The following is a 27,704-nucleotide window of genomic DNA, read 5'->3' on the forward strand; positions in this document are numbered from 1 at the left end:
CCGGGATGGAGCTGAAGGTAGGGAGCTGCGATCACCCCTCTCCCCCTTAAATTACCCCCCGCCCCCGGCCCAAACAGCCCAATCTCAAGGTCGTTTCTCACTCCAACGGCGCAGGAGTAGCTTTGCTATTCCCAGGTAGGGACACCGAGATTCAGAAAAGCTACGGAAATTGTCCGAGGTCACATGGCCCAAGAATAGATCACCACCTGGTACAGGTAGAGGTGGGAGCAGGTACTAGACAGGTGAGTGCAAGGTAAGGTCGCTAGTTCCACACAGCGTTGTGCTCCTCGTGCCCCACTCCCTTCTACACACAACGTGATCTAATAAGTGAATGCTGAGGATCCCAAACTTTTGGATCAAGGTTTTGTATTTATTTATTTGTCAGAGAGAGAGAGTGTGTGTAAGCAGCGGGAGCAGCAGGCAGAGGGAGAAGCAGGCAGAGGGAGAAGCGGGGAGCCCGATAAGGGACTCGATCCCAGAACTCTGGGATCATGATCTGATTCGAAGGCAGGCGCTTAACGACTGAGCCACCAGGCATCCCTGATCAAGCTGTTTTTTGTTTTTTTTTTTTAAGATTTTTATTTATTTATTTGACAGAGAGAGATAGCGAGAGCAGGAACACAAGCAGGGGGAGTGGGAGAGGGAGAAGCAGGCTTCCTGCCGAGCAGCGAGCCCGATGCGGGACTCGATCCCAGGACCCTGGGATCATGACCTGAGCCGAAGGCAGATGCTTAACGACTGAGCCACCCAGGCGCCCTGATCAAGCTGTTTTTAAACAACTCTTGTTTTCAAGCACTTTTGTATTCATGATCTATTTCAATCTATATCTAAGAACTAATTTTACAGATGAGAAAAATCAAATTCAGAAAAGTTTGATTTGAATAGCAAGTGGGGAAATCTAGAGATTTGGAGCAGGAGGTTGCTCTTGTTTGTTTTTGCAGTCATTAACAAATTGTGGCGTGTTGTTAATTTTATAAAGGCTAAATGCATTATTTTACAGAGGGTTATGGTTCTACAAACTTGTAACCAAATACAGGCAACCCCATCTGCCTCCATTTCACCGCCGAAGCAACCTCTTTCACACCTCTGGCCTGGTAATTGAGTATTTACGACCGTATAGCAAAATGTTTATTTTGATGTGTTATGTTTTCAATCTTAGGTATCATATGTTGATTTCCTACTTTGAAAGATAAGGATTTAGTTCTCCTTCATTATCAGCCATCTAGCTGCTCAGAATGGGGAATTTGAGGGTCTAACTGCTTTATTTTTATTGTGGTAAAATACACATAAAATTTAACCATTTTTAAGCATACAGTCCAATAGCATTAAGTATACTCATACAGCCATTACCACTCTCCATTTCTAGAACTTTTTCATTATCCCAAATAGAAACTCTGTACCCATTAAATAATAATTCCCAATTTCCCCCTCTCCTAACCCCTGATAACCTCTATTCTAGTTCCTGTCTCTATGAATTTGGCTACTTTAGGTACCTCATATAAGTGGAATCATACAGTATTTTACCTTTTGTGTCTGGCTTATTACACTTAGCATAATTTTTTTTTAAGATTATTTATTTAAGAGAGAGAGGGGGGAGGGGCAGAGGGAGAGAATCTTTCAAGCTGACTCCCCCTTGAGCATGGAGCTAGACATGGAGCTCCATCCCACAACCCATGAGATCATGACCTGAGCTGAAACCAAGAGTGGATGCCTAACAGACTGAGCCACCCAGGCACCTCACTTAGCATAATGTTTTTAAAGTTCATCTATGTCATAGCATATATAAGAACTGCATTCTTTTAAAGTTGAATAGTATTCCATTGTGTGGACATACCACATTTCCTTATTCATCTGTTGATGGATGTTTGAGTTGTTTCCACCTTTGCCGGTTTCCAATAATGCAACAATGAGCACTGACATACAAGTTACCTATTTGAGTTCCTGCTTTCAATTCTTTTGAGTACATACCTAAAAATGGAATTGCTGGATCATGTGGCAATTCCATGTTTAACTTTTAAAGGAACCATCAAACTTTTTCAAGTGTTTACACCATTTTACATTCCCAACAGCAATGTACAAGGGTTCCAGTTTCTCTATGTCCCTACCAACACTTGTTACTTTCCTTTTTTAAAAATAATAATAATAATAATAATAGCCAACTATCCTAGTTAGTATGAAGTGGTATCTCTTTGTGGTTTTGATTTGCATTTCTCCAATGACTGTGATGTTGAACATCTTTTCATATGCTTATAGGATATCTGTATATCTTCTTTGAAGAGATGTCTATTCAAGTATATTGCTTGTTGGATTATTTGTTGTTGAGTTGTAGGAGTTCTTTATATATTTTGAGTATTAATGTCTTATCTGATGTATGACTTGTAAATATTTCTCCTATTCCATGGGCTGCCTTTTCATTTTATTGATAATGTCCTTTGATTTCAATAAGTTTTAATTTTGATGTAGTCTCATTTATCTGTTTTTCCATTTAATGCTTTTGCTTTTGGTGTCACATCCAAGAAACCACTGCCAAATCCAATATCATGAAGATTTTTTCCCCCTATATGCTTTCTTCTAAAAATTTTATAGTTTTAGCTCTTACATTTAAGTCTTTGACCATTATGAGTTAATTTTTGTATCCCATTACAGTGTGATGTATGACTCTAACTTTATTTTTTTGCATGTGGATATCCAGTTTTCCCAGCACCATTTGTTGAAAAGACTGTTTTTTCCTCCACTGAATTGTGTTGACACCCCTGTCAAAAGTCAATGGCCCATAAATGTGAGGGTTTATTTCTGGATTCTCAATTTTATTCCATTGATCTATATGTCTATCCTTATGCCAGTACCACATGTCTTGATTAACAGTTTTCTAGTAAGTTTTGAAATCAGAAAGTGTGAGGCCTCCAACTCTCTTCTTTTTTAAGACTGTTTTGGCTCTTCTGGGTTCCTTGCATTTCCATATGAATTTTCAGATCAGCTTATTGATTTTTGTAAAGAAGTTACCTGGAATTTTGAAAGAGATTGCACTGAATCCGTAGATCAATGTGGAGAATGTTATCATCTTAACAATAAGTGTTTTGACCCATGAACATAAGATGTCTTTCCATTTATTTAGTGCTTCTTTAATTTTTTTCAATAATGTTTTGTAGTTCTCAGAGCAAAAGTTTTGCACTTTTGTTAAGTTTATTCCAAAGTATTTTATTCTTTTTGATAGTTTTGTACATAAAATTGTTTTTTAACTTAATTTTCAGTTTGCTCATTGGTCCTTTTAGAAATATAATTGATTTCTTGTATATTGATCTTATATTCTGGAGTGTTGCTGAACTCATTAGTCTTAATAGTTTTTTCAGTGAATTCCTTATGATTTTCTATATACAAGAGCATGTCATCTGCAAATAGTGATACTTTTACTTCTTTTCCAATCTGGATGCCTTTTATTTTATTTTCTGGCTAGAACCTCCAGTACAATGTTTAATAGAAGTGGTGAGAACAGACATCCTTGTCTTGACTTGATCTTAGATGGAAAGCATTCAGTCTTTCACCACTAAGTATGATGTTAGTTTTGGGTTTTTATAGATGTCATTTATCAGGTTGAAAAGTTCTCTTCTATTCCTAATCTGTTGAGTGCTTTTATCATGAAGGTTAGCAATATTTCTTTGTTTTGCTATTTTAGTGGTCACTTTAGTGATTACAGTATATGTCTTTAACTTTTCATGCTCTACCTTCAAGAGATAATATACCTCTTTATGTATAGTTTAAGAAACTTCCATTTCTCCCCTCAGCCATTATATAATTGTCGACATATATTTTACTTTTAGATGTTGTAAACTCTGTAAAAATTGTTATCATTGTTGTTTAAATAGTCAATTATCTTTATTTTATTTTATTTATTTATTTTTTAATTAATTTTTTTTTTTTGAGAGAGAGAGAGAGAGAGAGAGAAACAGCATGAGAGGGGATAGGGTCAGAGGGAGAAGCAGACTCCCTTCTGAGCCGGGAGCCCGATGTGGGACTCGATCCCAGGACTCCGGGATCATGACCTGAGCCGAAGGCAGTTGCTTAACCAACTGAGCCACCCAGGTGCCCCAATTATCTTTATTTTAAAAGATTTTATTTAATAATTAGAGAGTGCGAGTCGGGAGAGGAGCAGGGGGAGAGGGAGAGAGAATATTAAGCAAACTCTGCACTGAGTGCGGAGCCCATTGCAGGGCTCAATCTCAGGCACCTGAGATCATGACCTGAGAAAATCAAGAGTCAGACACTTAACCAAATAGTCAATTATCTTTTTAAAATATTTATTTTATAAATTTGTATTATAACATTTACTTGTAAAACCAATCAATGAGACCATTTAGGGTATTTGGACAATCACAAACATTTGTAATTTACCACCTTAACCATTTTTAAGTATCTTTACATTGTTGTTTAACAGATCTCTAGAACTTTTTCATTATGCAAAACAGAAACTTTACACCCATTGAACACCAACTTCCTATTTCTCCTTTCCCCCAGCCCCTGGCAAGAACCATTCTACTTTCTGTTTCTATGAATTTGAATACTTTAGATATCTCATATGAGTAGAGTCATATAGTATTGGTCTTTTTGTGACTGGCTTATTTCATTTAGCATAATTTCAAGGTTCATCTCTATTGTAGCATGTGACAGCATTACCCTCTTTATAAAGGCTTAATAATTTTCTTTTTTTTTAAAGATTTATTTATTTGTTTGAGGAGGGGAGGGGCAGAGAAAGAGGGACAGAAATCTTGAAGTAGAATTCCTGCTGAGTGCAGAGTCCGATGCAGGGCTCCATCCCAGGACCCTGGGATCACAACCTGACCCGAAATCAAGAGTTGCACACTTAGCCTCCCGAACCACCCAGGTGCCCCAGGCTTAATAATATTCTATTTTATGTATATGCTACATTTTATTTCTTTATATATATATACTACATTCATCTGTCAATGGACATTCATCACCTCTTTGCTGTTGTAAATATTGATGTAATGAACGTGGATGAGCAAATATCTCTATATGTTCTGGATATTAACTCCTTATCAGATATATGATTTGCAAATATTTTGTCCCATTCTACAGGTTTCCCTTCTACTTGAAACTCCTTCAGATTTCTATTATCTATCTTCTGTATATTGATTTTTCTTTCCTTATCCCTATACTGATTGTTCCATTTCTATTCAAAAATACATAAAATCCTTCCCTTGACCATACAAAATATCCCAAGCTTATATTATTCTACTTCTTTTCCTCTGTGGCCTATTTTCTTGACAATATTTGGTCTCCAGTTGCTTACCCAATTCACTTTTTTTATTTCCTATATTCTGTTTCCACTCTCACCACTATTGAATTTAGTCTCTTAAAGGTCTCCAAGTACCTCTCCAAGTCAAGCCATGCTTTCTCATGTCTCTTGACCTCTCTGATAGCATTTGACAATGTTTTATGCCCCATTTTTATTGACAGTCTCCTCTAGGTTTCCAAAACTGTCCATTTTCCTGGCTTTCTGGCTACTTCTCTCTCGTGGTCATGTCCCCATTGCTGTCACCATTCTTTTCAGAATTCCAAATTCATCAATGCAGACATTCATTCAAGTTCTCTCTTTGCTCTTTTCTCTCTTTTTGCTATTTTGTTCAATTCCAACACTTTAATTATCACCTTAAGATGCAGGGCCTTTTAAATATCTCCAGATTCGATCTTTATCCTGACTCCAATTCTGTATTTCTAACTGCTAGTTGAACAGCACAGTCATAAAACTTTGGAGCAGTGAGAAGCCTAGAGAACATTTAGTTCCATAGGACCCAAGGGATTTCCTGGAGACAGCGCAGGTGCTCCTTTATCCCAGGCAGCTCCACTTCTTTCTGCATTGTTCTTTCACTTCATATATGTTTATTGAATGATTCCTTAATGTCTTATAGACATTAAAAAGATAGTAAGAAGATATTATGAATAATTTGATGCTAGTAAATTTGACAACTTGGATGAGGCAGACAAATTACTTAAAAAACACAACTTGCCAAAATGGGCCCAGAAGAAATATAACCTTTATATAGAAGTAATTATAGAAACAGAACTATTAAAGATCTTGAGCTCAAATTGAAACCTGTCCCACAAAGAAAACCTAAAGTCTCACTACTGAATTCTTCCAAATATTTAAGAAAGATATAACACCAATCCTATCCAGCTCTTCCAGGAGTTAGAAAAAAAAAGTTAACGCTTCTCAGCTCACCTTTATACCAAAATCTGAAAGAACATTACCCAAAAAAGTAAAAATATAGGTCAATCTACCTCACGGAGATTGATTTAAATATTACATATTAGCAAAACAACCCAACATGTTAACAAAAAAAGTTAGCACATATAATAAAGTGACTGTACTAGGAATGCAAGGTTGGTTTAACGTTTGAGAATCAATTGAAGAGCCAGAGAACAAAACAGAGTACAGTATTTGCCCCAGTAATCGACCTAAAGTGAAGCGGCTCATCAGGTGACCAGCAGATCATAGACACCCCCACCCACCCACATGTTGCAGCTGGCCTGAAGGATCCTGTTCCCAGTGGATTTTCTGTAGGAGAAGTTTTGATTCCTTTAGCTGATGAATATGATCCCGTGTTTCCTAATGATTATGAGAAAGTAGTGAAGCACCAAAGAGAGGAACAACAGAGACAGCGGGAGCTGGAAAGACAAAAAGAAATAGGAGAGAGAAAAGAGGCATAAGGACAGACCTGAAGCAATTGGTTTTTCTAGGCAACCAGATCCAGATTCTTTTTTTTTTTTTAATTTTTTAAAAAAGATTTTATTTATTTATTTGAGAGAGACAGAATGAGAGACAGAGAGCATGAGAGGGAGGAGGGTCAGAGGGAGAAGCAGACTTCCCACTGAGCAGGGAGCCCGATGCTGGACTAGATCCCAAGACTCCAGGATCATGACCTGAGCCGAAGGCCGTCGCTTAACCAGCTGAGCCACCCAGGCATCCCCGATCCAGATTCTGATGAAGATGAAGATTACAAGCGAGAGAAGCGGAAAAGAAGTATGGGTGGAGCTGCCATTTCGCCACCCACTTATCTTGTAGAGAAAGACCAAGAGTTACCCTGAGATTTCCCTTAGGAAGAGGTTCAAGACCTCGCTCCCAGTCTTCCAAAGCTGCTATTCCTCCCCCAGTATACGAGGAACAAGACAGACCCAGATGTCCGAATGGACCTGGCAACTCCTTCCTTGACAACATGGCTGGCACCTAAAATCATGCAGAAGTAGGGCTTCCGGGAAGGCCATGGTCTTGGGAAATACGAGTGTGGGCTCTGCACAGCACTGTCAGTGGAGAAGACAAGCAAGCAAGGAGGCAAGATCATTATGGGTGATGCCACAGAGAAAGATGCATCCAAGAAGTCAGATTCAAATCCATTAACTGAAATACTTAAGTGTCCTACTAAAGTGGTCCTCCTAAGGACAGGGTTGGTGCAGGAGAGGCAGATGAAGACTTGGAAGTGGAAACCACGGATGAGTGTGAAAAATATGGCGAAATTGGAAAATGTGTGATGTTTTGAAATTCCTAGTGCCCCTGATGATGAAACAGTAGGAATATTTTTAGAATTTGAGAGGGTTGAATCAGCAATTAAAGCTATTGTTGATCTGAATGGGAGGTATTTTAGTGGGCCGGTGGTAGAAGCCTGTTTCCACAATTTGGATAAGTTCAGGGTCTTGGATTTGGCGGAACGAGTCTGATTTTAAGAACCAGAGCATACGTCATCTCTGATGATCCTTAAATGAGCTGCAGGCTGAGCAGAGCCGGAAGGGGCGTCAGCGGCCTGGGGCAGTGCGGCAGAGATCCTTGAAAGGACTTCCGAGGTGTATGTTGATTGATCCCTTTTTTATTTTGTGGTTTTTTTCAATATATTATAAAAATCCTTTAAAAAAAAAATCTGTGTGCCTCTCTGGTTGTTTCTCTTTTTTTATTACCCCTTCTGAGTTGATTACATTTTTTGCTATGATTTCATGATGATTCTCAAGTGCTTCAGTGATACAGCATTTCTTGCACTAAAAAATCTAGAAAGTTTTGAGATACGGGGTTGTATTGTTATCCTTTGCTTTTCTTTCTGATTCATTTTAATAAAATGTGCAAGTTACTAAAGTGTGGCTTCATAAATTCTACAATAAAGCATCATCTTGGCAGTCTGCCAAAGGTGGAAATGTTTGCTTTCTCAAAAAAAAAAGAAAGAAAGAAAGAAAAAGGAAGAAATTAAACTGTTATTTTTTGTCAACATGATTTACATACAGAAAATTCAAATGAATGTACAGATAAACTATTAGAATAATTCTATTAAGGTCACTGGACACAGTCAATAAGGAAAAGTAAATTTATTTATTTATTTATTTTTAAAGATTTTATTTATTTATTTGCCAGAGAGAGAGAGAGGGAGAGAGAGCACAAGCAGGGGGAGTGGCAGGCAGAGGGAGAGGGAGAAGCAGACTCCCCGCTGAGCAGGGAGCCCAATGTGGGACTCAATCCCAGGACCCTGGGATCATGACCTGAGCCGAAGGCAGACACTTAACCGACTGAGCCAGCCAGGCATCCCAAGGAAAAATAAATTTAAAAAATAAATTTATACACAGCAACAAATAAATACTATGATAAGCAAAATAAGTCAGTCAGAGAAAAACAAATATATGGAATTTGGTGGAATTTAAGAAATAAAACAGATGAACGTAGGGGAAGGGAAGGAAAAATAAAATAAATAAATAAATAAAATAAGACAAAAACAGAGAGAGAGGCAAACCATAAGAGACTCTTAAATATGGAGAACAAACTGAGGCTTGCTGGAGGGGAGGTGGGTTGGGGTATGGGCTAAATGGGTGATGGGCATTAAGGAGAACACTTGTTAGGATGAGCACTGGGTGTTATATGTAAGGGATGAGCCACTAAATTCTACTCCTGAAACCAATACTGCACTATGTGTTAACTAACTTGAATTTAAAAATAAGTAAATAAATAAATTATATTCAAGAATTGGGGGGGGTGATGGCTGAAATATATGATGGGGATTAAAGAGTACACTCATGATGAGCACTGCTTAATGTATAGAGTTCTTGAATCACTATATTGTTACACCTGAAATTAATATAATACTGTGTGTTAACTATACTGGAATTAAAATTTTTTAAAAAAACTTGATAAAAATAAATTAAAAGGATTTATAATACAATATTATAATCATGTTAATTTTCCTCAAACTGATCTGTAATGTAACTCCAATCTAAATCTCAATTGTTTTAAAATAGAGACTTACAAAGACATTCTCATATTGAAATGTACATGCAAAGGGCCAAGAATGGCAAAAACAACCTTGAAGAATAAAAACAAAGTTGAAACAGGGCGCCTGGGTGGCTCAGTTGGTTGGGCAACTGCCTTCGGCTCAGGTCATGATCCTGGAGTCTTGGGATTGAGTCCCACATTGGGTTCCTTGCTTGGCGGGGAGTCTGCTTCTCCCTCTGACCCTGCCCCCTCTCATGTGCTCTCTCTCTCATTCTCTCTCTCTCAAATAAATAAATCTTAAAACAAAACAAAACAAAACAAAAAAACAAAGTTGAAACATTTGCACTACCAGATAGCAAAGCTTACTATCAAGCTACAGTATTAAAACTGTGGTACTGAAGGACAGATAGATCAATAGAACAAAATAGAGTCTAGAAACAGCTCCATCATATATGGTCACCAGGTATATGACAAAATATATATAGCTATCTAAACAACAACAACAAACAAGGTGACAGTAAAAAGGATTGGGAGGATATGGAGCAACTGGAACTCTAATTTCTTGCTCCTCAGAGTGAAAATTGGTACAACCCCTTTGGAAAATAGTTTTGGCAATTTTTATTAAAGCTGAATATAAATATACTCTATTGCCTGGCAGTCCTAACGCTAGGACACAAGTATACAAAAACGTATACTGTGTACACCCAAACCATATCCTAGAATGTTGATGCCAGCACCATTCGTAAAAACTCCAAACTGGAAACATTTCAAAGGCCCTTCAAAAGACAACAAAAAATACATTATTGTAGTTCATATAAAGAATACTCCACAGCAATGAAAAGGGGAAAACCCCTGGTACATACAAAAATATGAATGAATCTCACAGATGTAAGGTTGAGTGCATGAAGCAAACACAAAAATATTACAATAAACAGTTCTTTTTATGTAGGCAAAATGAAATGATGGTGATAGAATTTAGGGTGATGGTTACCTTGGAAGGAGCTCAGAAAGATCACAAAGTAGACTTTTGGGGTGCTGGTTACATGGGTATGTTCACTTTGTAGAATTCACCAAGATTTCTGAACTTTCCTCTGTTTTCTATACAGCTACAGAGTTATACAAAAATGAAGCATATTTTAGTTAGAAAAAAATTAGTCTGGAAATATTTTTATTCTTAAAAAAGCAATGTGGTGCACTTTGATCACATGATAAAGAATTATGCAATTACTGGTTTCTTTTCTTTTTTGTTTCCAATATCAAAAATCTTGGGGATAATTGTCAATTGTAGTGACCATATTAATTTAGGTGGTTTATTTCCGTCTTCCTCCTAAATGGCTTTTGATTTTCTATTTCTTCTTATTATATATGTGTGTTTTTAATTATGTACCACCTCAAATCTTCTCGGGAATCAATTTCTGATGAAAATAAGTATAATACATACCATTCTATCTAGAAATTGTGGTTACCATTTTTCTTTACTTTTTTTAATTCCAAAAAACTAAAAATGAACAACCAAACCAGGATGCTTATACTTTTTTCAATTAAATGTAAAAGACCAACATGTCCACTAGATGGAGGCAAACCCCAAGAAATATTTAACATTTTTCTTGTAAAAAGTTAAATATTATAGTTAATGTAAAAACATACAGTCTTTAGCAAAGAAATAAAAACTTAATATATTACCGGAGTTAATATATTGCTTTGTATTACTTAATGGTATATTAGTAAAAACTAGATGGATTAAGTTTCACAATCAGTATTTAATATTACAGATTTTAAACATATCTCCAGAAGTCCCCTCAGTCTGTCTTCTGCTTAGTAAACAGGGCAATTGAATAAAGCAATGGATGTTTAATGCTATTGTTTTTTCTTCAGAGAAGTAGATGCTGTAACCATTTTGGTTTCCTATTCTAGATTCTAACAGTCCTCATCTAAATTATTTAAAAAGCCAGCAAAGTCCTTCTTTTAGTAACTAAGCCATCTTTTCAAATTTGTTGAATGCTGTCAAATGGACTAATTTTAGGGGAATTGTTTTGTTTCCTATGCTATCATTTAATGGAGAAAATATTCCTTCCTGTTATAAAGGGCTTTTTGCTTGGGACTGTAAAATTCCAATGAATTGGTGAAGTCTTCTCCTCCTCCTCCTCCTCCTTCTTCTTTCTTCTTCCCCTCCCCCTCTTCCTCCTTCCCCTCCTCCTCTTCCTTCTTCCCCTCCTTCTCCTCCTTCTCCTCCCCCTCCTCCTCCTCCCTCCTCCTCCTTCCCCTCCTTCTCTCTTCTCTCTTCTCTCTTCTCCTTCTCCTCCTCCTTCTCCTCCTCCTCCTCCTCCTCCTCCTCCTCCTCCTCCTTCTTCTTCTTCTTCTTCTTCTTCTCCGACTCACAGGACTCTGCAGCATCCAGAAAGTTATACCCCTAGAATTCAGTGAAGAGGTTTCCAGATGCCCCTTGCTTGCTATGGAAAATAACACAAGGATGAAACTAGTCATCTCTAGATACCTACTTTTAAAAATCAACTTTATTAAAGTATAACTTATGTACAAAAACCTACATTCCATTTAAAGAATACAACTCAACGACTTGGGCAGTTGTATACATCTGCAAAACTACCACCACAAACAAGATATAGAACATTTCCATCTCCTCTGAAAGACTCTTCTTGCCCTTTTGCAATCCAACTTTTGTCCCTGTTGCCAGGCAACCACTGCTCTGCTGTCTATAAATGAGTTAATTTTTCCCCCAAATGGATATTCAGTTGGAACACAGCACTATTTCTTTAAGAGAATTTCCTACTGCAACCCTTGGCAACTTTGTCAAAAATTAATTGACCATTTATATCTGGATCTGTTCCCAGAGTCTCTTGTTTCCTATTGATCTACGTGTCTATCCAATACCGCACTGTCTTAATACTGCCAGTTCATAGTTAGTTTTGAAATCAGGTTGTATAAATCCCCCAGCTTTGTTGTTCTTTTTAAAAATTGCTCTGGCTCTTATGACTTAGGAATTGCTTAATGTTTTATGCCATAAAATGCAATTTGCTCCTAATAAGGGTAATTTTTATGTCCCCAAAAACTACTGTAAATAAGCTAATAAAATAATTTGAAAGAAAATGGAATTTTTGTTGTGATTATTTATCAGACTAATTGGTGGTACATGGATATTAAGATTCAAGGACACCACAGATGAAAAGCTGTATTTGAATGTGAGCTTTCTGGAAACATAGTTCATGACAATAGGTCATTTACTTAACCTCCGTAAGCCCAAGTGAAGAGACTTGTACGATGGCATCTCAAAGTTTATCATGGGGCTCACATGAGATAATGTTAGTGAGTGCCTACAGCAGAGACGGCACGCAGCAAGCACTCCATTGTTAGCTATTAATATTATCACAGTGGTCTGGTGTATCACATCTTGGACATGTAAGAACTTTTATAAATAAGATCAGATGAGACTATGTCACTCATGCATTACATAAAAGATGACTGGGGGGTGCCTGGGTGGCTCAGTCGTTAAGCGCCTGCCTTCGGTTCAGGTCGTGATCCCAGGGTCCTGGGATCGAGCCCCGCATCGGGCTCCCTGCTCGGTGGGAAGCCTGCTTCTCCCTCTCCCACTCCCCCTGCTTGTGTTCCTGCTCTCACTATCTCTCTGTGTCAAATAAATAAAATCTTTAAAAAAAAAAATGACTGGGAAAGGCTGATGATCAGATGTGAAATTTTTTTACATTGATTTTGATACATTTCATCTTGGAATTAATTTTTAAGGTGAAAGTAATTGCCAAAAAATTATACGATATTATTTTTATATTTAAGTACCAAACTAAAATTTTAGATCTGTAAAGACATTAAGAAATTATCTGCTATTTTCTCAGCTGTTTACACTGGGAAGCTGCTAGCTCCTTCCTCATTTCATTCTTCTCTGACAGAAGGTGTTGGCTTTTCTTATCCCTTCTAAAAGTAAAAAGCCTGTGTATCAACCTAAGAGCATTTTATCCAGCAATGCAATAAAAAATTTACAGTTGTAATAGTGCAACCTATTAAAAATCAGGATTTGATTATTATACCCACTAATACCCAGAAGTTAGAATTTCCCTAAAAATAAACTCATCTGAACTAAGGAGTAAGTTTCCTAGAAGCCAAAGTTGGGAGTAGGAAGTGGGCTGTTTTTACCAATGATACTCAGTATTGAAGAGTTTTCTTTTTCTTATTGTATGTTTTATCCCAATTTTTGAATGTGTTCAAAGAATCTCATTAATAAAATACTAAAAATTTAAAATAGAATCAGTGATGATCTAATTTTTGAATGTATACTGATGAATATTTGGAATATAAAAAAATGTACATCAAATAAAATTTAATTACATGCTAAACAACTTTGAGGCTAGCCAAATTATGAAATCTTCTGCCTTATATACAGCAGGGAACATCTGGCAATGTCTGGACACATTTGTCACAACTGGTGACAGGGAGTGGAAGGCACTCTTGGCATCTACAAAGTCAAGGCCAAGAATGCTGCCTAACATCCTACAAGGCACGGGATGCTCCCCACAACAAAGAACTACTTGGCTCCAATGTCAATAATGTGAGGAACACTGACATACAACTATTGTATGTTGTATTGTGTCCAAGGGTGCAGACTAAAATGAAAAGAATGGATGAAGACCCTAATACCTTTTTCTCCCTTTTGATTCTTCTTATAGGCTTTGCATATCTTTAAATAAAAAAACATGCAAAAGCATGTGAAAGCAAATCTGAACTCTAGGGCTTTTTTCTGGTATGTGCCTTGAAGGATCTGATTTTTGCATCTGGTCTTAGTATGATTCTCACAACAGAGCTGTGTCTTAGTCCTAGGGTTTGTCCCTTCAATCAGGATACGTTTTCTTCGTGAATTATTAAATTGAGGTTTGAAAACACGGGATAGGCACCTGATTTTTTAAAGAAGGGCGGGTTCACTTTCTTGTGTGTTTTTTTTTTTTAAGATTTTATTTATTTATTTGAGAGAGAAAGCACGAGCAGGGGGGAGGGGAGAGGGAGAAGCAGATTCCCCGCTGAGCAGGGAGCCCAATGTAGGGCTCTATCCCAGAAACCTGGGATCATGACCTGAGCTGAAGGCAGATGCTTAACCGACTAAAACACCCAGGTGCCTCCCTTTTTTTTTTGATTCCTAAAAATTGCCTCTGTTTAAGTCATCTGTGTCTGAAAACGGAACTCCAGTGACTGCTCAGGAGACAGTGCTCCTTATCAATTTGCATTAACTCTCCAGTGAAGTTTGCCTAATTTTCAAAGACTGTACAACTAATAGAGATGAAAGGCTGAGCATATGCGATGAAGAGAAGAAAAAAAATTAAGTGGCAGTTTGCTTTTAGATTTTGTATTTATTTCATTAAGCGGATTTTCTAGCCTACAAATCTTGCTCCTCTGAGATCCACTGGCAAATCTGGCCACATCATTAAATTCGTAATGATGGCTCTTAGATGTATCTGAGCATTGACTGGATAATCAGTGATGAACCAAATATGAGTGTTTTTATTCCATTTGCTCAACATTAGTAAGACTCATCCTGAAAGGGGGAAAAATTTGGTATGAATTTAAAGAGGAACTCATGTAATAGGCATTGAGGAGCTGTATACAGAACAAAAAATAAGCCACTCTCAGCTTCTCAGCCCTGGATACAGGAAACACATTTTCTCTCAGAAACTGATTTCCTCTCAGTCCTTATAATTGCTAAAATCCTTTTGTTTTTTTTCTTATTCCTTGGGCTTTTTCTTTTGGTTGGAGACCTCTGAAGCCTGAAAGGGACCTTTGAAAATGACATAAACAGTGTTTCCAGGAATGGAGGTGTTTGGATTTTTGTCCTAATAGATACCAATGAATAGAAATAAATGAATGCTTTTACACCCAATAGAATAAAGACTCTAAATCCCATCACTGTGGTAGTCTGTGGGTCAGAAAGCTCCCTGGAGAAGCATATTTAAGATTTAGAAAAGCAAAGCCAACTCATTTCACTGTGAGCCTGTGAATCATGATACACTCCTTGAACAATGACAAAGCACATTTCCTTAAGCATATAAGCTAATCAAAATTAAGCCCAGAGTTATGAAAAACATTAAAAAAAAAAAGTCTTTGGACAAACTCTCCCAGATTAGAGAAAATTTTGTTTGCAAACTGAGTTTTTTGTTTTTTGGTTTTTTTTTTAAGCCTTCTTAAAGCAAACTGGAAGGTACAGGTAAGTAAAGAGTCAAAAGCATGATTAGTGAATGCCTTCTGTGGATAGGAAACACTAGTAAATACTAAGGAAAGTACAAAGGAAGCAAACAATACAAATTCTGCCCTCAGAGATAGAAGAGATTTTGCTTATACGTGGAGTTTGCTCCTCAGCTCTGGTTGAATGTTGAGGCCTGAAACCAAGGGAGTAGTCACATCTCAGCTCCTTATCATAAATAAGGAGGCCTCTTTGGCCCCATACTTAAGTGGAAAGCTTACATAAACTCATGGATGCAACTCATTCCAAAGAAAGGAGCCATGGACTCTGTGACTTTCAGGTAAGCAGGTAGCTAGTTTAGCAGTCTGCTAGGATAGATGGGGTCCTATTCTATTGTCACTGCCTGTCGGCTGTACCTGTCACTTGGTATCCCTAAATTGGGCCTTTTTTTTTAAGACAGAGAAAAAGAGTGTGTGAATGTGGGCATGTGCAGGGGGTGCTGGCAGGGGGGGAGGTTGGGCACAGGGAGAGAGAGAATCTTAAGCAGGCTCCACGCCCAGCATAGAGCCTGACACAGGGCTCCATCTCTCCTTCCTGAGATCATGACCTGAGCCAAAATCAAGTCAGATGCTTAACCAACTGAGCCACCCAGGCACCCTGGCCTCAACACATTCTGCCAAACCCTTGCATCGTAGACACTGATACTCTGAACCTGAGGCTCTCCTAGCCAGAGATCATAGTATAATTAAAGCTCTCCTAATTCTTGAATCCTACTTGTCATGATAACTCAGTTCATACATTAACTTTTCTGAGATGATTCAGTTTTTTTTGACCCGAAAACCACCTATTTGATTAAATAACATTATTAGTTAATCCAGAGTGATTGGATCATATGAGCTGGCTCAAAAAGACAAGCACTGGTGAATATATAACTGAAGAAGAGGCCCATTGGTTTAGTTTCCTTCCCATAGCATGTCAGTTCTGGTGTTAAGAAGTTGAGAAAAATCCCTTTGGGAATAGTCAGAGAGGCTAGGTAGTCAGTGAGAAACTCCTGCTGGAGAGACTGAGAGAGTAGTTGCTCAATCAATGTATGCTCCATGAATACATAGGTTATGGGTCCAAGGAAGATCTGTGCTGGTAAAAAAAAGAAAAACAAGCATTGGTGCCATTTTTGTTGTTCCAAGCTTTTATTTTTTTCTGAATATTCATATTTATACTCGTGTCACCATCCACACTGTGGCTTTTTAAAGCTTGCGCCACTTATAATCTAGCCCCAGTATAATCATCATCCCTTCACTCTTAGAATTCCTTTTCCCTTGTCCCTTTGCCTTTGTAGGATTTGTATAAAAGGAGAACCTCGGAAAAATCGACACTTCCTGTGAACTAGAGAGACCATCTGAGCAGTGCCCTGAACAAACAGGATTAGGCAGGTAGAACCAGTTGGCGAGCAGATACATTATGATCTCTTGGACCAAGGTAGAGTTGTGTGCATGTGTAAAAGGTCATGCCGACTCACCGACGGAAGAAGGATCACGTGGGTTGACCAGGGTGAGGTAGGACCGTCCACAGGATTGTGTGAACTGTGGTAGCGGAGGCAGTATATTACATTCACGGACTAAACACTTTAGCTAACTACTTTGCTCTAAAAGACAAAGATCTAAGCTCTTCCAATGTTTTCTTAAACTTCTGACAATTCAAGTCACGAGTAAGTCAGTTCTTACGGTTTAAAATGAAAGCAAATGGCCATAGTGACGTGGAGATGACGGCTGCACCGCACCAGTATACTTGAGTTTTTTAAATTGAATTCTGAGTTACCTCGCCTTATAAAAATACATGTCAATATACTAAATACTCCACAAAGACCCAGGATGGGGGAGATTTAAAAATACACTTCTCTTGGATCAGCACCAAAAATATCATTAGTTTTCTGTACAACCCGTTACAAGTTTTTAAGTATAAGTGTGTTAAAATTATTTCTGATAAAAATTACAAAGTGCACATAGATCAGTAAAGATGTATCCAAACAACTTTCAAATACATTTTGACATCAACGTTAGGCATGTCACTTGGAAGGACATTTGACTGTGTACCACTGGAGTTCTACCGTAAAACTTTTGATGTCAACCTTCTATCATGGGGATATGTCCTATCTCACACAAAGGAGGCACTGGTACTCGGAAACTTAAGAAAATTATTAGAACCGTCATGGCTGAGGTGACGAATTTGTGCAGCCTTCCACAATTTCAAAGAGGTAGTGATAGATACTTGTCCTCCTGGCAATATCAAAGGCCGTTTCTTCCAAGTTGTTTTTCAGACCCGGTTTGATGTAGCGGTTCATCAGGAGGAGCTCCAGGGTATCTTTGCTGTCCCTGTTCCCGGCGGCGAGATGTAAGGGGGTCAAGAGGCCTTTTGTTTGGGCGTTAATATCTGCGTCGTGCTGGAGTAAGAACGAAGCTACTCTGGTATTATTCCACTTACAAGCGCTGTGCAGGGGTGTCCAGCCATCCACAGTCACCGCGTGGACATCTGCCCCTTGTGCGATCAGCTCGCGCACCACCTCTAAGTGTCCGCCGTAGGCTGCTCGATGAAGAGGGGTATATTCATCTTCATCTCTAGTGTTCACGTGAGTGGCCTTTTCAGACAGCAGTCTCCGCACTGTGGTAAGCTGAGAAGAAAAGGGATCTTTTCAAAACCCAACGTGACCCAAAACAGTAAATGAAGAAAATTAAACTGTCTAGTGGTGTTAAATTTTTTCTAAGTTCCATAAAAACTTGGTAGCAGAGGACTTTAAAATAAAAATGATTTACGATCTCTTTGGGGGGCAGATGGCCACAGATTTAAGAATGAACAAGTTAGTGTTAACCACACTCTTTCTTCTAAGAATGTGACTCTCTGAAAATCACGTATCAGTATCGAATATATGACTATCATGCATTTATTCCTGGCCCAATTAAGGCCCACTGCATATAAGCTTTAGTCCTAGATGAATAATACAGACTATAATCATATTTAATATTTTACACTTCATTAGTGAAAACATGGTAACAGATTTTTCTACAGGATTATTGCACCAATATACATAGTGCATAAAACTTTGAAAAATAAATTTCTTTATCAGAAGAATATAATGGTAACAAGGAAATCTAGAGATTAAGGAGCTCAACTCCTTCAAACTAAAACAACCTTAGAAACATGTTTTCAGGAAGTGATTTTCAGTTTGGTCTCTGGATCTCTGGTGGGATGCAGTGTGCTCCTGGGTGAAAAAGTTATCCAAAAAATGCAGGACCTTTTTAGTTATTAATTTACTACCACTGACATGGAAGAACTTAGTAAAATGAAGTAGAAGTGGCTGAGTGGGAAAAATATATTTGATGATACTGCTTACATGATACTGGGCAAATTGATATTCCTGAATCCCATTTTCTTAAACTGTAAAAAGGGAAGATAAGTAGCTACTTATCTTGTGGGAATATACGAGGATTAAATCAAATAATGTAGTAAAGCACATGGTATAGTTGATATTCAAAACATGTTAATTCCCATCCTCCCTCTTCTAAATGATAGCTGTCCCTAGGATGATCTTAATGACTTAATATAAATGATTTAAAAATATAGGTGATTTCTTGCTAACTTTATAATTATCCCTTAAATTTCCAAATAATACCCAATAGGATGCTTTGTGACTTACTATGTCCTTTCATGGACCTTGCCTCATTCGATCCTCAAATCCTGTATAAAAGATACAGGTATTATCATGGCCATTTTTATAGGTAAGAAAATAGAGGTTCAGGAACGGGTAGGATTTACCCAAAGTTACAAACTAAATAGAGGTTCAGGGACAGGTCTTCTGGCTCTGAATCCAGTACTTTTCCTACTATATTATGGTTTCCTCTTTAACTGTTTTTGTTTGTTTTTTACCCGATTTTTTTCCGCAGCCCAAAGAAGCAATTTGCTTGGATCTTTTTCCATCTTTTTTTCTTGCAATTGATACCACTCTTCGGTTTTTTCATCTTGCTCCTCGTCTTCGTCAGAATTCCCTACCCAGAGACTTTGGGTACCAGTGGGAATAAGGTGTCCATGTGTTTCCAACAATTCAAGTTGGTTAAAGTGTTCAGAAAAGTCCAAAGAATTTTCTGGGTCTGGTTTTCCATCATCATTTACTTTCCCTTTTTCCATTTTTACTATGACACTAAATACAAAACATTTCAAATGCCAGGGTATAAATAATCTTTCTAGAGGTGAATTATATCTGCTTTATTTTATCCATATCAAGATCTGGAAACACAAACACAAAAATTATTAGCAAAATAGTAATTGTTTATCAATTACAAAATCTTGCAAACATACACAATAAACCCTGTCTAAACTTTTTGGTTTTATTGGCAGTCTTTACATTCTCTAAACACCAGAGCTGAAATTTGTTATCTATACCTTTAATGGTTAAAACTCCTTATTTTTTTTTAATTCTACTAAGTCAATGGTTATATTATTCTGAATCTATTGGTTTCGATACTATTGTATTATACTAAGAGTGATAAATGCTTAAAGCTTTTAAACCATAATTTAAAAAACAGGCACATTCACGATTTTTATAAACTAGACACACAGATGATGTAAAGCAGAAACAAAAACTTTTAGTTTCTAATAAATTACTTCGGGGTGCCTGGGTGGCTCAGTTGGTTAAGCGACTGCCTTCGGCTCAGGTCATGATCCTGGAGTCCCGGGATCAAGTCCCGCATCGGGCTCCCTGCTCGGCGGGGGGTCTGCTTCTCCCTCTGACCCTCCCCCCTCTCATGTACTCGCTCTCTCTCATTCTCTCTCTCTCAAATAAATAAATAAAATCTTTTAAAAAAAAATTACTTCAAAGAATTCTTAGAGACGGAATAGCCCCAAGGAATCTGTACAAACCTCTCATCAATCCAAGTATCTTTATTATAACATCTGTAATAATTATCCTATTTCTACTTTAATAATTTCAGCTTGAGAAAATTCACTGCTTTAAAAAGGAGTCCCATTCATTGATAGACAGCTATAGTTCTTAGTTGGCTTCTTGTTTTGAACTGAATTTCAGCTGTCATTCACCATTCAACAAATATGAATAGAATGCCTGGTCTGTGCCAGTCTTTGGGCACTGGGATTCAATAATGAACAAGGTCCATGTCTTAACCTCAGGAAGGTTATTGTCTAGTCGAGGCGACTGGCAACAACAGCATGAACTGTGCAAGGACAGGACTCTGTCCAGACACAATGAGTATACAAGAGGGTTATAATGAACACAGTCCTAAAGGATTAGAGAAGGCTTCTTGAAGGAAGTGACATTAATTCAGCTAAGCTGCCACATTAATTTATAAACCAGTATTAAAGAGTTACACAGCTTATTAAATCTTAATCAATTTTTAAAAATGCAAATAACTAATAAATATCTTTTAAAAATACTATTTCTCAGGCTCCTGATTACATTTGTTGAAATCCTACCAGTCTTTCAAGGCTCTTCTCAGATGTTCTCTCTTCCATTCTTTCTTGGAACTTCCAAATTAGATTTCTCTCTGGTAGCCTTTTTTGTCCTACCTATTGTCTTATTTCAGCACTAATTATTTCCTTAGATTATAAGCTTAAGGATAGAGGCTGTATTTAACTTATATTTATGTCCTACTTATACAAAGGGCATTAATATTTGTAGAATTAAATCTAATTAAAACCCTATCACTTGATTTTGTTTGGAATGGCTACTGAGAAGTTCCAGAGTTGGTCTTCCCTTAAGATACTAATTTCTTTCTAATTTCACAGGTTTAACAGTATTCAATCCTAATGTGGCATTAGATTTTATTACTAGTGCCAAAAGTACTAACCTTAGGTTTAAATTTATCACTTATGACTAATAGCGTCTCTGGGCCTGTTACTTCATTGTAAAATGTAATGACCGTACTAAAGGATTTCCAAGTTCTTCCCAGCTTTTCAGAGTCTACTGAGACCCATCGGAATTACTTTATCTTTTATTAGTTCTTTTGGAATTTTCACTTTTTATTATTGAAGAATTGTTGATATACATTGTTAGTTTCTGGTGTACAAACACAGTGATTCGACAATTCTATACATTACTCAATGCTCACCACAGTATACTGTATTACTGACTATACTTACTGTATTGTTGACTATATTCTCTATGCTGTGCTTTTCATCTCTGTGACTTATTTATTTTATAACTGGAAGTTTGTACCTCCTCAAACCTTTCACCTATTTTGTCTATCGCCTCACCCCTTTCCCCTCTGGTAACCACCAGTTTGTTCTCTGTATTTGTGATCTGTATGTAGGAACTCCCATTGGGGTTCTTATTTTTTTCTTTACTATCTATTTCCTGAACCTTGCAACACAAAAATGATCATACATCAGTTCATTAAACACTTTGAACAGATACCATAAAGTTCATTTAATTATATCAAATACAGAAACAATAAGGCACATATTTTATCCTCCCCTTTCCTTTCTATAAAAACTCCCCCCACTTTTTAAAATAAATTCTGAACTTAGTGCTCCAGATACAATAACTCACATATAAAATTTCTTTTCTAATTTTAGATGATTTAATTTAAAGAGTCAAACCTAGGTGCATCTCCGATTCAGGATTTTTAAAAATCGATTAAGATTCTTACTCGATGGTCCTCAACCAAGAAGAAATAGGGTATGTTTAAAAGAACAGATTTCGACAGAGATCTAAACTATGTCAACGCCTCACAAATAACTCAGTGACAGATGCGGTCATAAACCCCATTTTACCGGTGAAGGCGCCGAACTTCGGAATAAAACAACCTGCCCTAGATTAGGGACGCTTCAATGGAACTAAAAGGTCAAGTTTTCTAATTCAAAAGTTTCACATTATTTTTTTACTGTATTATATTTTACTGCTATCAGCACAAAGCAATACAGATGTGCTGAACCCGGGATCCAGGGGTGAAAATAAGGGGGAGCAGAGAAAAAAAAGGGTCAGAATACGCTAATTCTGGGGAGTGGGAGTGAGGGAGAAGGCCCCCAGTCCCGGCCCTCTGGCACCGATTGGTCACTTCCCAGGCCCGCAGTCGCGCCTGCGGCCTTCCAAACAGCCAAGAGTGCAGAAGCCGCTCCAGCCCTACCCCGGATCCACGACGCGGCCCGAACTGCCGGGCTCATTCGGGGTCGACAAGTGACCCGCCCCCAAGGGCCCAGTAGTTTTTAGGTGGCGCGAGAGGATCATGGAGCGCGGTCCGGGACAAGCAAGAGCTACCCACCTTAAAGAAGGGAAACATCTCTATCGCGGACCTCGCTTCCGGGGTCGTCCCTCGGCTTCTCAGGATTGGCTCCTGCTTGAGGGCGGGGCGACGCCGCTACTTTCCCGGCTCGCTCACGGCATTCGGCAGCCAATGAGAGCCGAAGAAGACTTGAAGCGCTGCGTCATCGATGAGGTATCGCGAGAGAATGAGTTGCCCTTTTTTTTTTTTTTTTTTTTTTTTTTCCTCCTCTCCCGCCTAATTCAGGTTTATGGCCCGGCGGGTTCTTACGTGCAGGCTCTCGAGGTGCTGTTGCTTTTTCTCTCACGAATCCCCCTCCTTCTTCCCGGGTAAACGATAGCCTGGGGGTCTGGTGCGGGGGCTTTGGAGAGTGTAGGTGTGGGGTTATTTAGGAATCGTACCGCCTCCTATTTTGTGGGATCCCGGGTGGAAGCCCTAAGTGGATTGACTCTCTGGAAAGAATGGGACCGGTCGGCTAAGCCCTAGAGGGTTCTGATTCTGGCTTCAGACTGTCCAGTTGCGGGTGGGGGTGGTGTGTTGAGGCTTAGAATCTGGAAGGAACCGGGAGTCCGGACGTGGAACGGGTTCCCGGAATATCTTGGCCATTTCCACTTGCCTTGCGGGCGCAGGGCGCTTCTCTGCGGAGCACGTGTTTCTGTTTATTTACACTAGTTTTAAAGGTGGGGCCCTTCTCTTTTCCTAAACTGAACCATTCCTTTAAACAATCCTGTGGTTGAGCAGCAATTACGGGATTTTCTCGACGCTCCAGGGTAGCCTGTGCATGCTGTTTAAAACATTTCTGCACATCCAGAGTTGTTTTGTGTGCTAAACCAGAACTGCTGTATGTGTCTCTGTCCATTTATCTAATAAACATTAGTTTCCAATAGTTTAATCATAATGGTGAAACTGAGATGGTACTGGAGATAGGCTATTTTCTATTGTTAGCCCTTAAAAAATAAAAATATAGTAGGTGCGTAGATGAAAATGAGATTCCTAAAATTGGTAGTTTTTTAAAAGAATGTATGTTTTACAATAATGTAATTTTGCTTTTAGAATTTGCTAGAATTTGGAACCGAGTGAGTTTTCTGACGTATTTGATCACACGACCCAGGAGTACTTGGAGAGAAAACTGGTTCCAGAGGAGCTGGACTGACCATAAAAATGAGTCCTGCGGATGCCCTGTAAGAACTTGTCTTCTGGGATCTTTTTTGTTGCTTTGGATTCCTAAAGCCCATCAACTATGATCACCATGAACGAAAACTTATTTAAAAAATTAGCAGTAAATAGCTTGCCTATGAACAGAAATGTTAGTCATCAAAAAGAGTATTTAGAATGTTAAAAAATTAATATATGTTTGCTAACTAAAAGATAATATATAGCTATAGATTGAGGCCTTGCAGTAATTTGGTATATTACTGTAGTATGTAAGTTTATATTCTTAGGTTTTGTCTTAAAATATTGAAGCTCTCAATATTCTTGAACTTTTGTTGGGAAGTCACACTGGTCAATGCAAGCCTGTTTAAGCAGATTTTTAGAGTAGTAAATTGCTCTAGTGTTGAATAAATTGGAAATGAATTTGAGTAAAATGAAAATCAATAAAAGAATCAGAAGTTATGTGGAAAAAGCTTTAGACTTGGAGTGTTGCACCCCGATTTCAATTCCTTGGTTAATACTGTGTGACCTTGGGCAAGTTAGCAGTTCTCTGAACCTTGCATCAATTTCTTCACTTTATGTATATAATTGGAACAAAATTACCTTTCTCAGATTAATGTAGATGTTTAAATGAGGGAATTCATTTGAAAATATTTTATAAATTGCTGTGGAAGCATAGGGTAATGTGATTTTGAAAGTATTCTGATCAGCCGGTGTGTGTGTAGCAGTTAGAACTTGTGCATATATTTCATCTTTGAAGTTTCTGAAGAGAAATCTTTCCTGGAAAAATCTCATATATAAAGATTTCAATTTTGGAGATATATCTGAAAGTTGTTTTAAGTTCATTATGGTTTAGTGAAAATAGACCGAGTGGTTAAATCCTGTTTCTTCCACTTATTTGTGTGATAAATTTCTTAATTTCTCTGTTTAGTTTTCTCATTTTTCAAAGATAATAATACCTACTTCTTTACATGTAGAAGTTGAGAAGAGTTCATAGATACATAAGTATTTTAAAGAAAGGTTTTTTTAATTTTTTTTAAAGATTTTATTTACTTATTTGAGAAAGAGAGCTTGAGTGGGAGGGAGGGGCTGAGGGAGAGGGAGAAGCAGGCTTCTCACTGAGCAGGGATCCCCGAAATACATTCCTGACCTGAGCCAAAGGCAGGCACTTAACCAACTGAGCTACCCAGCTGCCCCAAGTATTTTAAAGAAAGTTAAAAGTTACATTAAACTGAAGAAGGTATTAATAACTACTACATTGCTGCTTCACATGAGAGTACCTTTGGATACTACCAAATTCAGATGGAATTGTAAATCTGTTTTGTTACTTGGCCAGATTTGTTAATGAAACACTAACTTTATGTAGGGAATAGAATCAAGCAGGTGTCTTCAGGGGCTTGAATGTGAGTTACTAGTTTATTGGGACAAAATCTACTTATAAAGTAAGAAGGCTTTTTAAATTAACAGTCAACTCTGATTTTCCTTGAAGAGTGCAAAATAGATAAATAGCAAGTTTAGATACGGGGTCAAATCCTTTTGGGATTTCGGGATGGAACAGAATTGGAAAACAATGAAGTTTTTAGGTCCAGGGTCCAAAGGAGTGTGTAACACTGGAGTTGTAATAAGGTTATACTTTTTTGAAAGGAGTCACAGAATCTTTTTAAAGTTCACGAGTGTTTGTTCTATTTTGAATTAGGTGTAGGCAAACTATGTAACATTGAAGATCTGTTGAATGCTTCAAATTTTCAGACCTATTTTAAAAGCTAGAAAAGTGATTTTACTGTATAACTATTATATATCTTCTAAATTTAGGTTTTAATCTTCTTGATTCATCTTTTAATGAATTATATTGAAATGTTTCTTCTTTTTTTATATAGTGATGATGAAAATACATTTAAAATCTTAGTTGCAACAGATATTCATCTGGGATTTATGGAGAAAGATGCAGTCAGAGGAAATGATACGTTTGTAACACTGGATGAAATTTTAAGACTTGCCCAGGAAAAGGAAGTGAGTTTGGTTTACATTTTTTCAGTTTCTACTATGCTCCCTTAGTCGGTAGACTCTTGTCCTTTCTTAAAGTTGGAGGTTTGTTTTATAGGCTCATATGCTCACATTGCCTGCTTAAATATCAATATACTACAAACCCAAAGCAGATTTTAAGTGCTTTGTGACCTTAATTAAAGTAGGAGTTGGTTTTGTTAGAAGTTTGTGAAAGTTTACACATATTTATGGGGTGTTTACTGAGTGCAGGATCCTGTGGCAGTTTCTGTTTGAAATGGAAAGATGACTCATCGTTTCTGTGTGCCAAGAACATACAGGATACTGGTATGTGAGATAAGACAGATGTCCATAATGCTCAGATGCAAGGTCTTACGTGGTAAGAACCATAAGAAAATTACAATCAGCCTTTCTGGGAGTTTAGAAGTAGAAGAGATCACATATAGAGGAAGGCAAGATCAGTTTAATGAACGAGGTGGCATTTAACTTGGGCTTTGAAGAATGAGTAGGCTTTTGAGGGGTGAAGAGCATAGAGAATGTACATTTCACAGGAAACAGGAGGAAGGGCACAGAGGTGAGACAGTATGAGGTAGGTTAGGGGTACAACAGGTCAGTTTGGCTCATTAGTAGGCCACATGTTAGAAAGCATGCTGAAAGACCAGAAACGCTGTTTGAGCTGCATTAGGAGGGCTTCAAAGGCCAGATTGAGGCGTTTGTACCCAATTCAATGGAAAATCATTTGGCAACAGGGTATAGGGTGAATTGGAGACCGTGGCATGGGATGGAAAAGAGGAAGTGAATGCAAGAGGTATTTCAAAGATTAGATTTGCATACTTCAGGGGTGAAGTTGAGGGAAAGGGAGAGGACAAAGTCTAGAGTGTGTTAAGTTGGGGAGGGAAAGGGAGAGGACAAAGTCTAGAGTATGTTAAGTTTGGGTGAATGGTGGTACCAATAATAGAAATTCCTTCTAAATAAGGAGGAGGTACTTCTTTATGTCGGAAGGTGATGAATTCTGATTTAGACCATTTGAGTTGGAGATTCCAATAGGGCATTCAGGTCAACATTCCAGCAAGCCCTTGAAATGTCCTGGACATTTTAGGAGAGAGCTGGGGAGTAAACATAAATGCTTGTGACTTACAAATTAGTATCTTCAACCTTGACTTTTCCTCAGAGTCTTGTTCAGTTTTTCTGCAGGTCCTTTGGTTCTTCCTCCTGAATGTATATGGAAAGTGTTTTTGTGCCTATGTGTTTAGCCTAAAACATTTATCCTATTTTGCTGGACTGCAGTACTCCCCATTGGTCTTTCTATTTGCATTCTTTTTCCCTACATCTATTCAGCATAGCAGCCAAGTGAACATAAAACAGATCATATCACTCTGCTGCTTAAAATCTTCAAGTGGCCTTCCATTGACTAAAATAAAATTCAAACTACAAGGCTCAACTTGATCTGGCCCCTGCCAGCAGACTTTTACAACTCTCTGCATCGTTCAGTGTGCTCCATCCACCCTAGCATGTTCTCCTCTGGGACCTCTGCACATCTGGGGAGCACGTTTTACCTTTTTGGAGAGGTCTTCCTGGGTATCTCCAAACACTTCAGTTACTCTGTTTATTTTTTTCATAACACCGTCTGAAATAATATATTGAATTGGCTACTTGTTTACTATCGATCTTCTCCACTAGAAGGTCAACTCCCATGAGAGTGAAAAATCTTTTCTGCTTGTTCATGCTGTATCTTAAAATCTAGGAAGGATCTAGCAAGCAGTAGGTAACTCTTAAAATTTTGTTAATGAATAAGGGAATATTTAGTACTATCTCCTTTTAAGATGGCTTCCTCATA

The 27,704-nt window shown here is 37.9% G+C and overlaps 2 protein-coding genes and 1 pseudogene across 8 annotated transcripts in view; 2 read left to right on the forward strand and 1 right to left on the reverse strand.

Moving 5' to 3' along the window:
- Positions 1-5: 5 nt before the first annotated feature.
- Positions 6-7,731, forward strand: LOC118013531 (annotated as a pseudogene).
- Positions 7,732-16,620: 8,889 nt separating this feature from the next.
- On the reverse strand, positions 16,621-22,771 carry ANKRD49 (ankyrin repeat domain 49). 6 transcript variants are annotated; one of them, XM_035009366.1, is made up of 3 exons: positions 22,715-22,771; positions 19,371-19,727; positions 16,621-18,117 (listed from the first exon to the last, which is right to left on the reverse strand). In XM_035009366.1, exons 2-3 carry the CDS (start codon positions 19,626-19,628, stop codon positions 17,656-17,658), a joined length of 720 nt encoding a protein of 239 aa, XP_034865257.1. In that variant the 5' UTR covers positions 19,629-19,727; positions 22,715-22,771; the 3' UTR covers positions 16,621-17,655. The 6 variants fall into 6 exon arrangements, with proteins under 6 accessions (XP_034865257.1, XP_034865256.1, XP_034865255.1 ...); XM_035009365.1 differs by lacking the exon at positions 22,715-22,771 and adding an exon at positions 22,227-22,679; XM_035009364.1 differs by lacking the exon at positions 22,715-22,771 and adding an exon at positions 22,103-22,679.
- Positions 22,772-22,924: 153 nt separating this feature from the next.
- MRE11 (MRE11 homolog, double strand break repair nuclease) overlaps positions 22,925-27,704 on the forward strand; it is a 72,304-nt gene continuing 67,524 nt past the window's right edge. The window contains exons 1-3 of one of the 2 annotated variants that reach the window (XM_035009369.1): positions 22,925-22,999; positions 23,768-23,895; positions 25,744-25,876. In XM_035009369.1, coding sequence (XP_034865260.1) covers positions 23,876-23,895; positions 25,744-25,876 — 153 coding nt within the window. In that variant the 5' untranslated portion in view covers positions 22,925-22,999; positions 23,768-23,875. Of the gene's footprint in view, positions 23,044-23,767; positions 23,896-25,743; positions 25,877-27,704 lie in introns of both variants that reach the window. The other variant, XM_035009368.1, reaches the window with a different exon arrangement.

This window comes from Mirounga leonina, unplaced genomic scaffold, assembly GCF_011800145.1.
Source record: "Mirounga leonina isolate KUSES-001 unplaced genomic scaffold, KU_Mleo_1.0 Mir_153, whole genome shotgun sequence".
In the NCBI taxonomy this organism is placed as follows: domain Eukaryota; kingdom Metazoa; phylum Chordata; class Mammalia; order Carnivora; family Phocidae; genus Mirounga; species Mirounga leonina.

Coding starts and splice junctions, on each gene's coding strand:
- ANKRD49 (XM_035009366.1), bottom strand. CDS start 19,628: ATGGAAAAAGGGAAAGTAAATGATGATGGAAAACCAGACCCAGAAAAT. Junction 18,118..19,370: donor GGGCTGCGGAAAAAAATCGG/GTAAAAAACAAA, acceptor TTTTCTTCTCAG/CTTACCACAGTGCGGAGACT.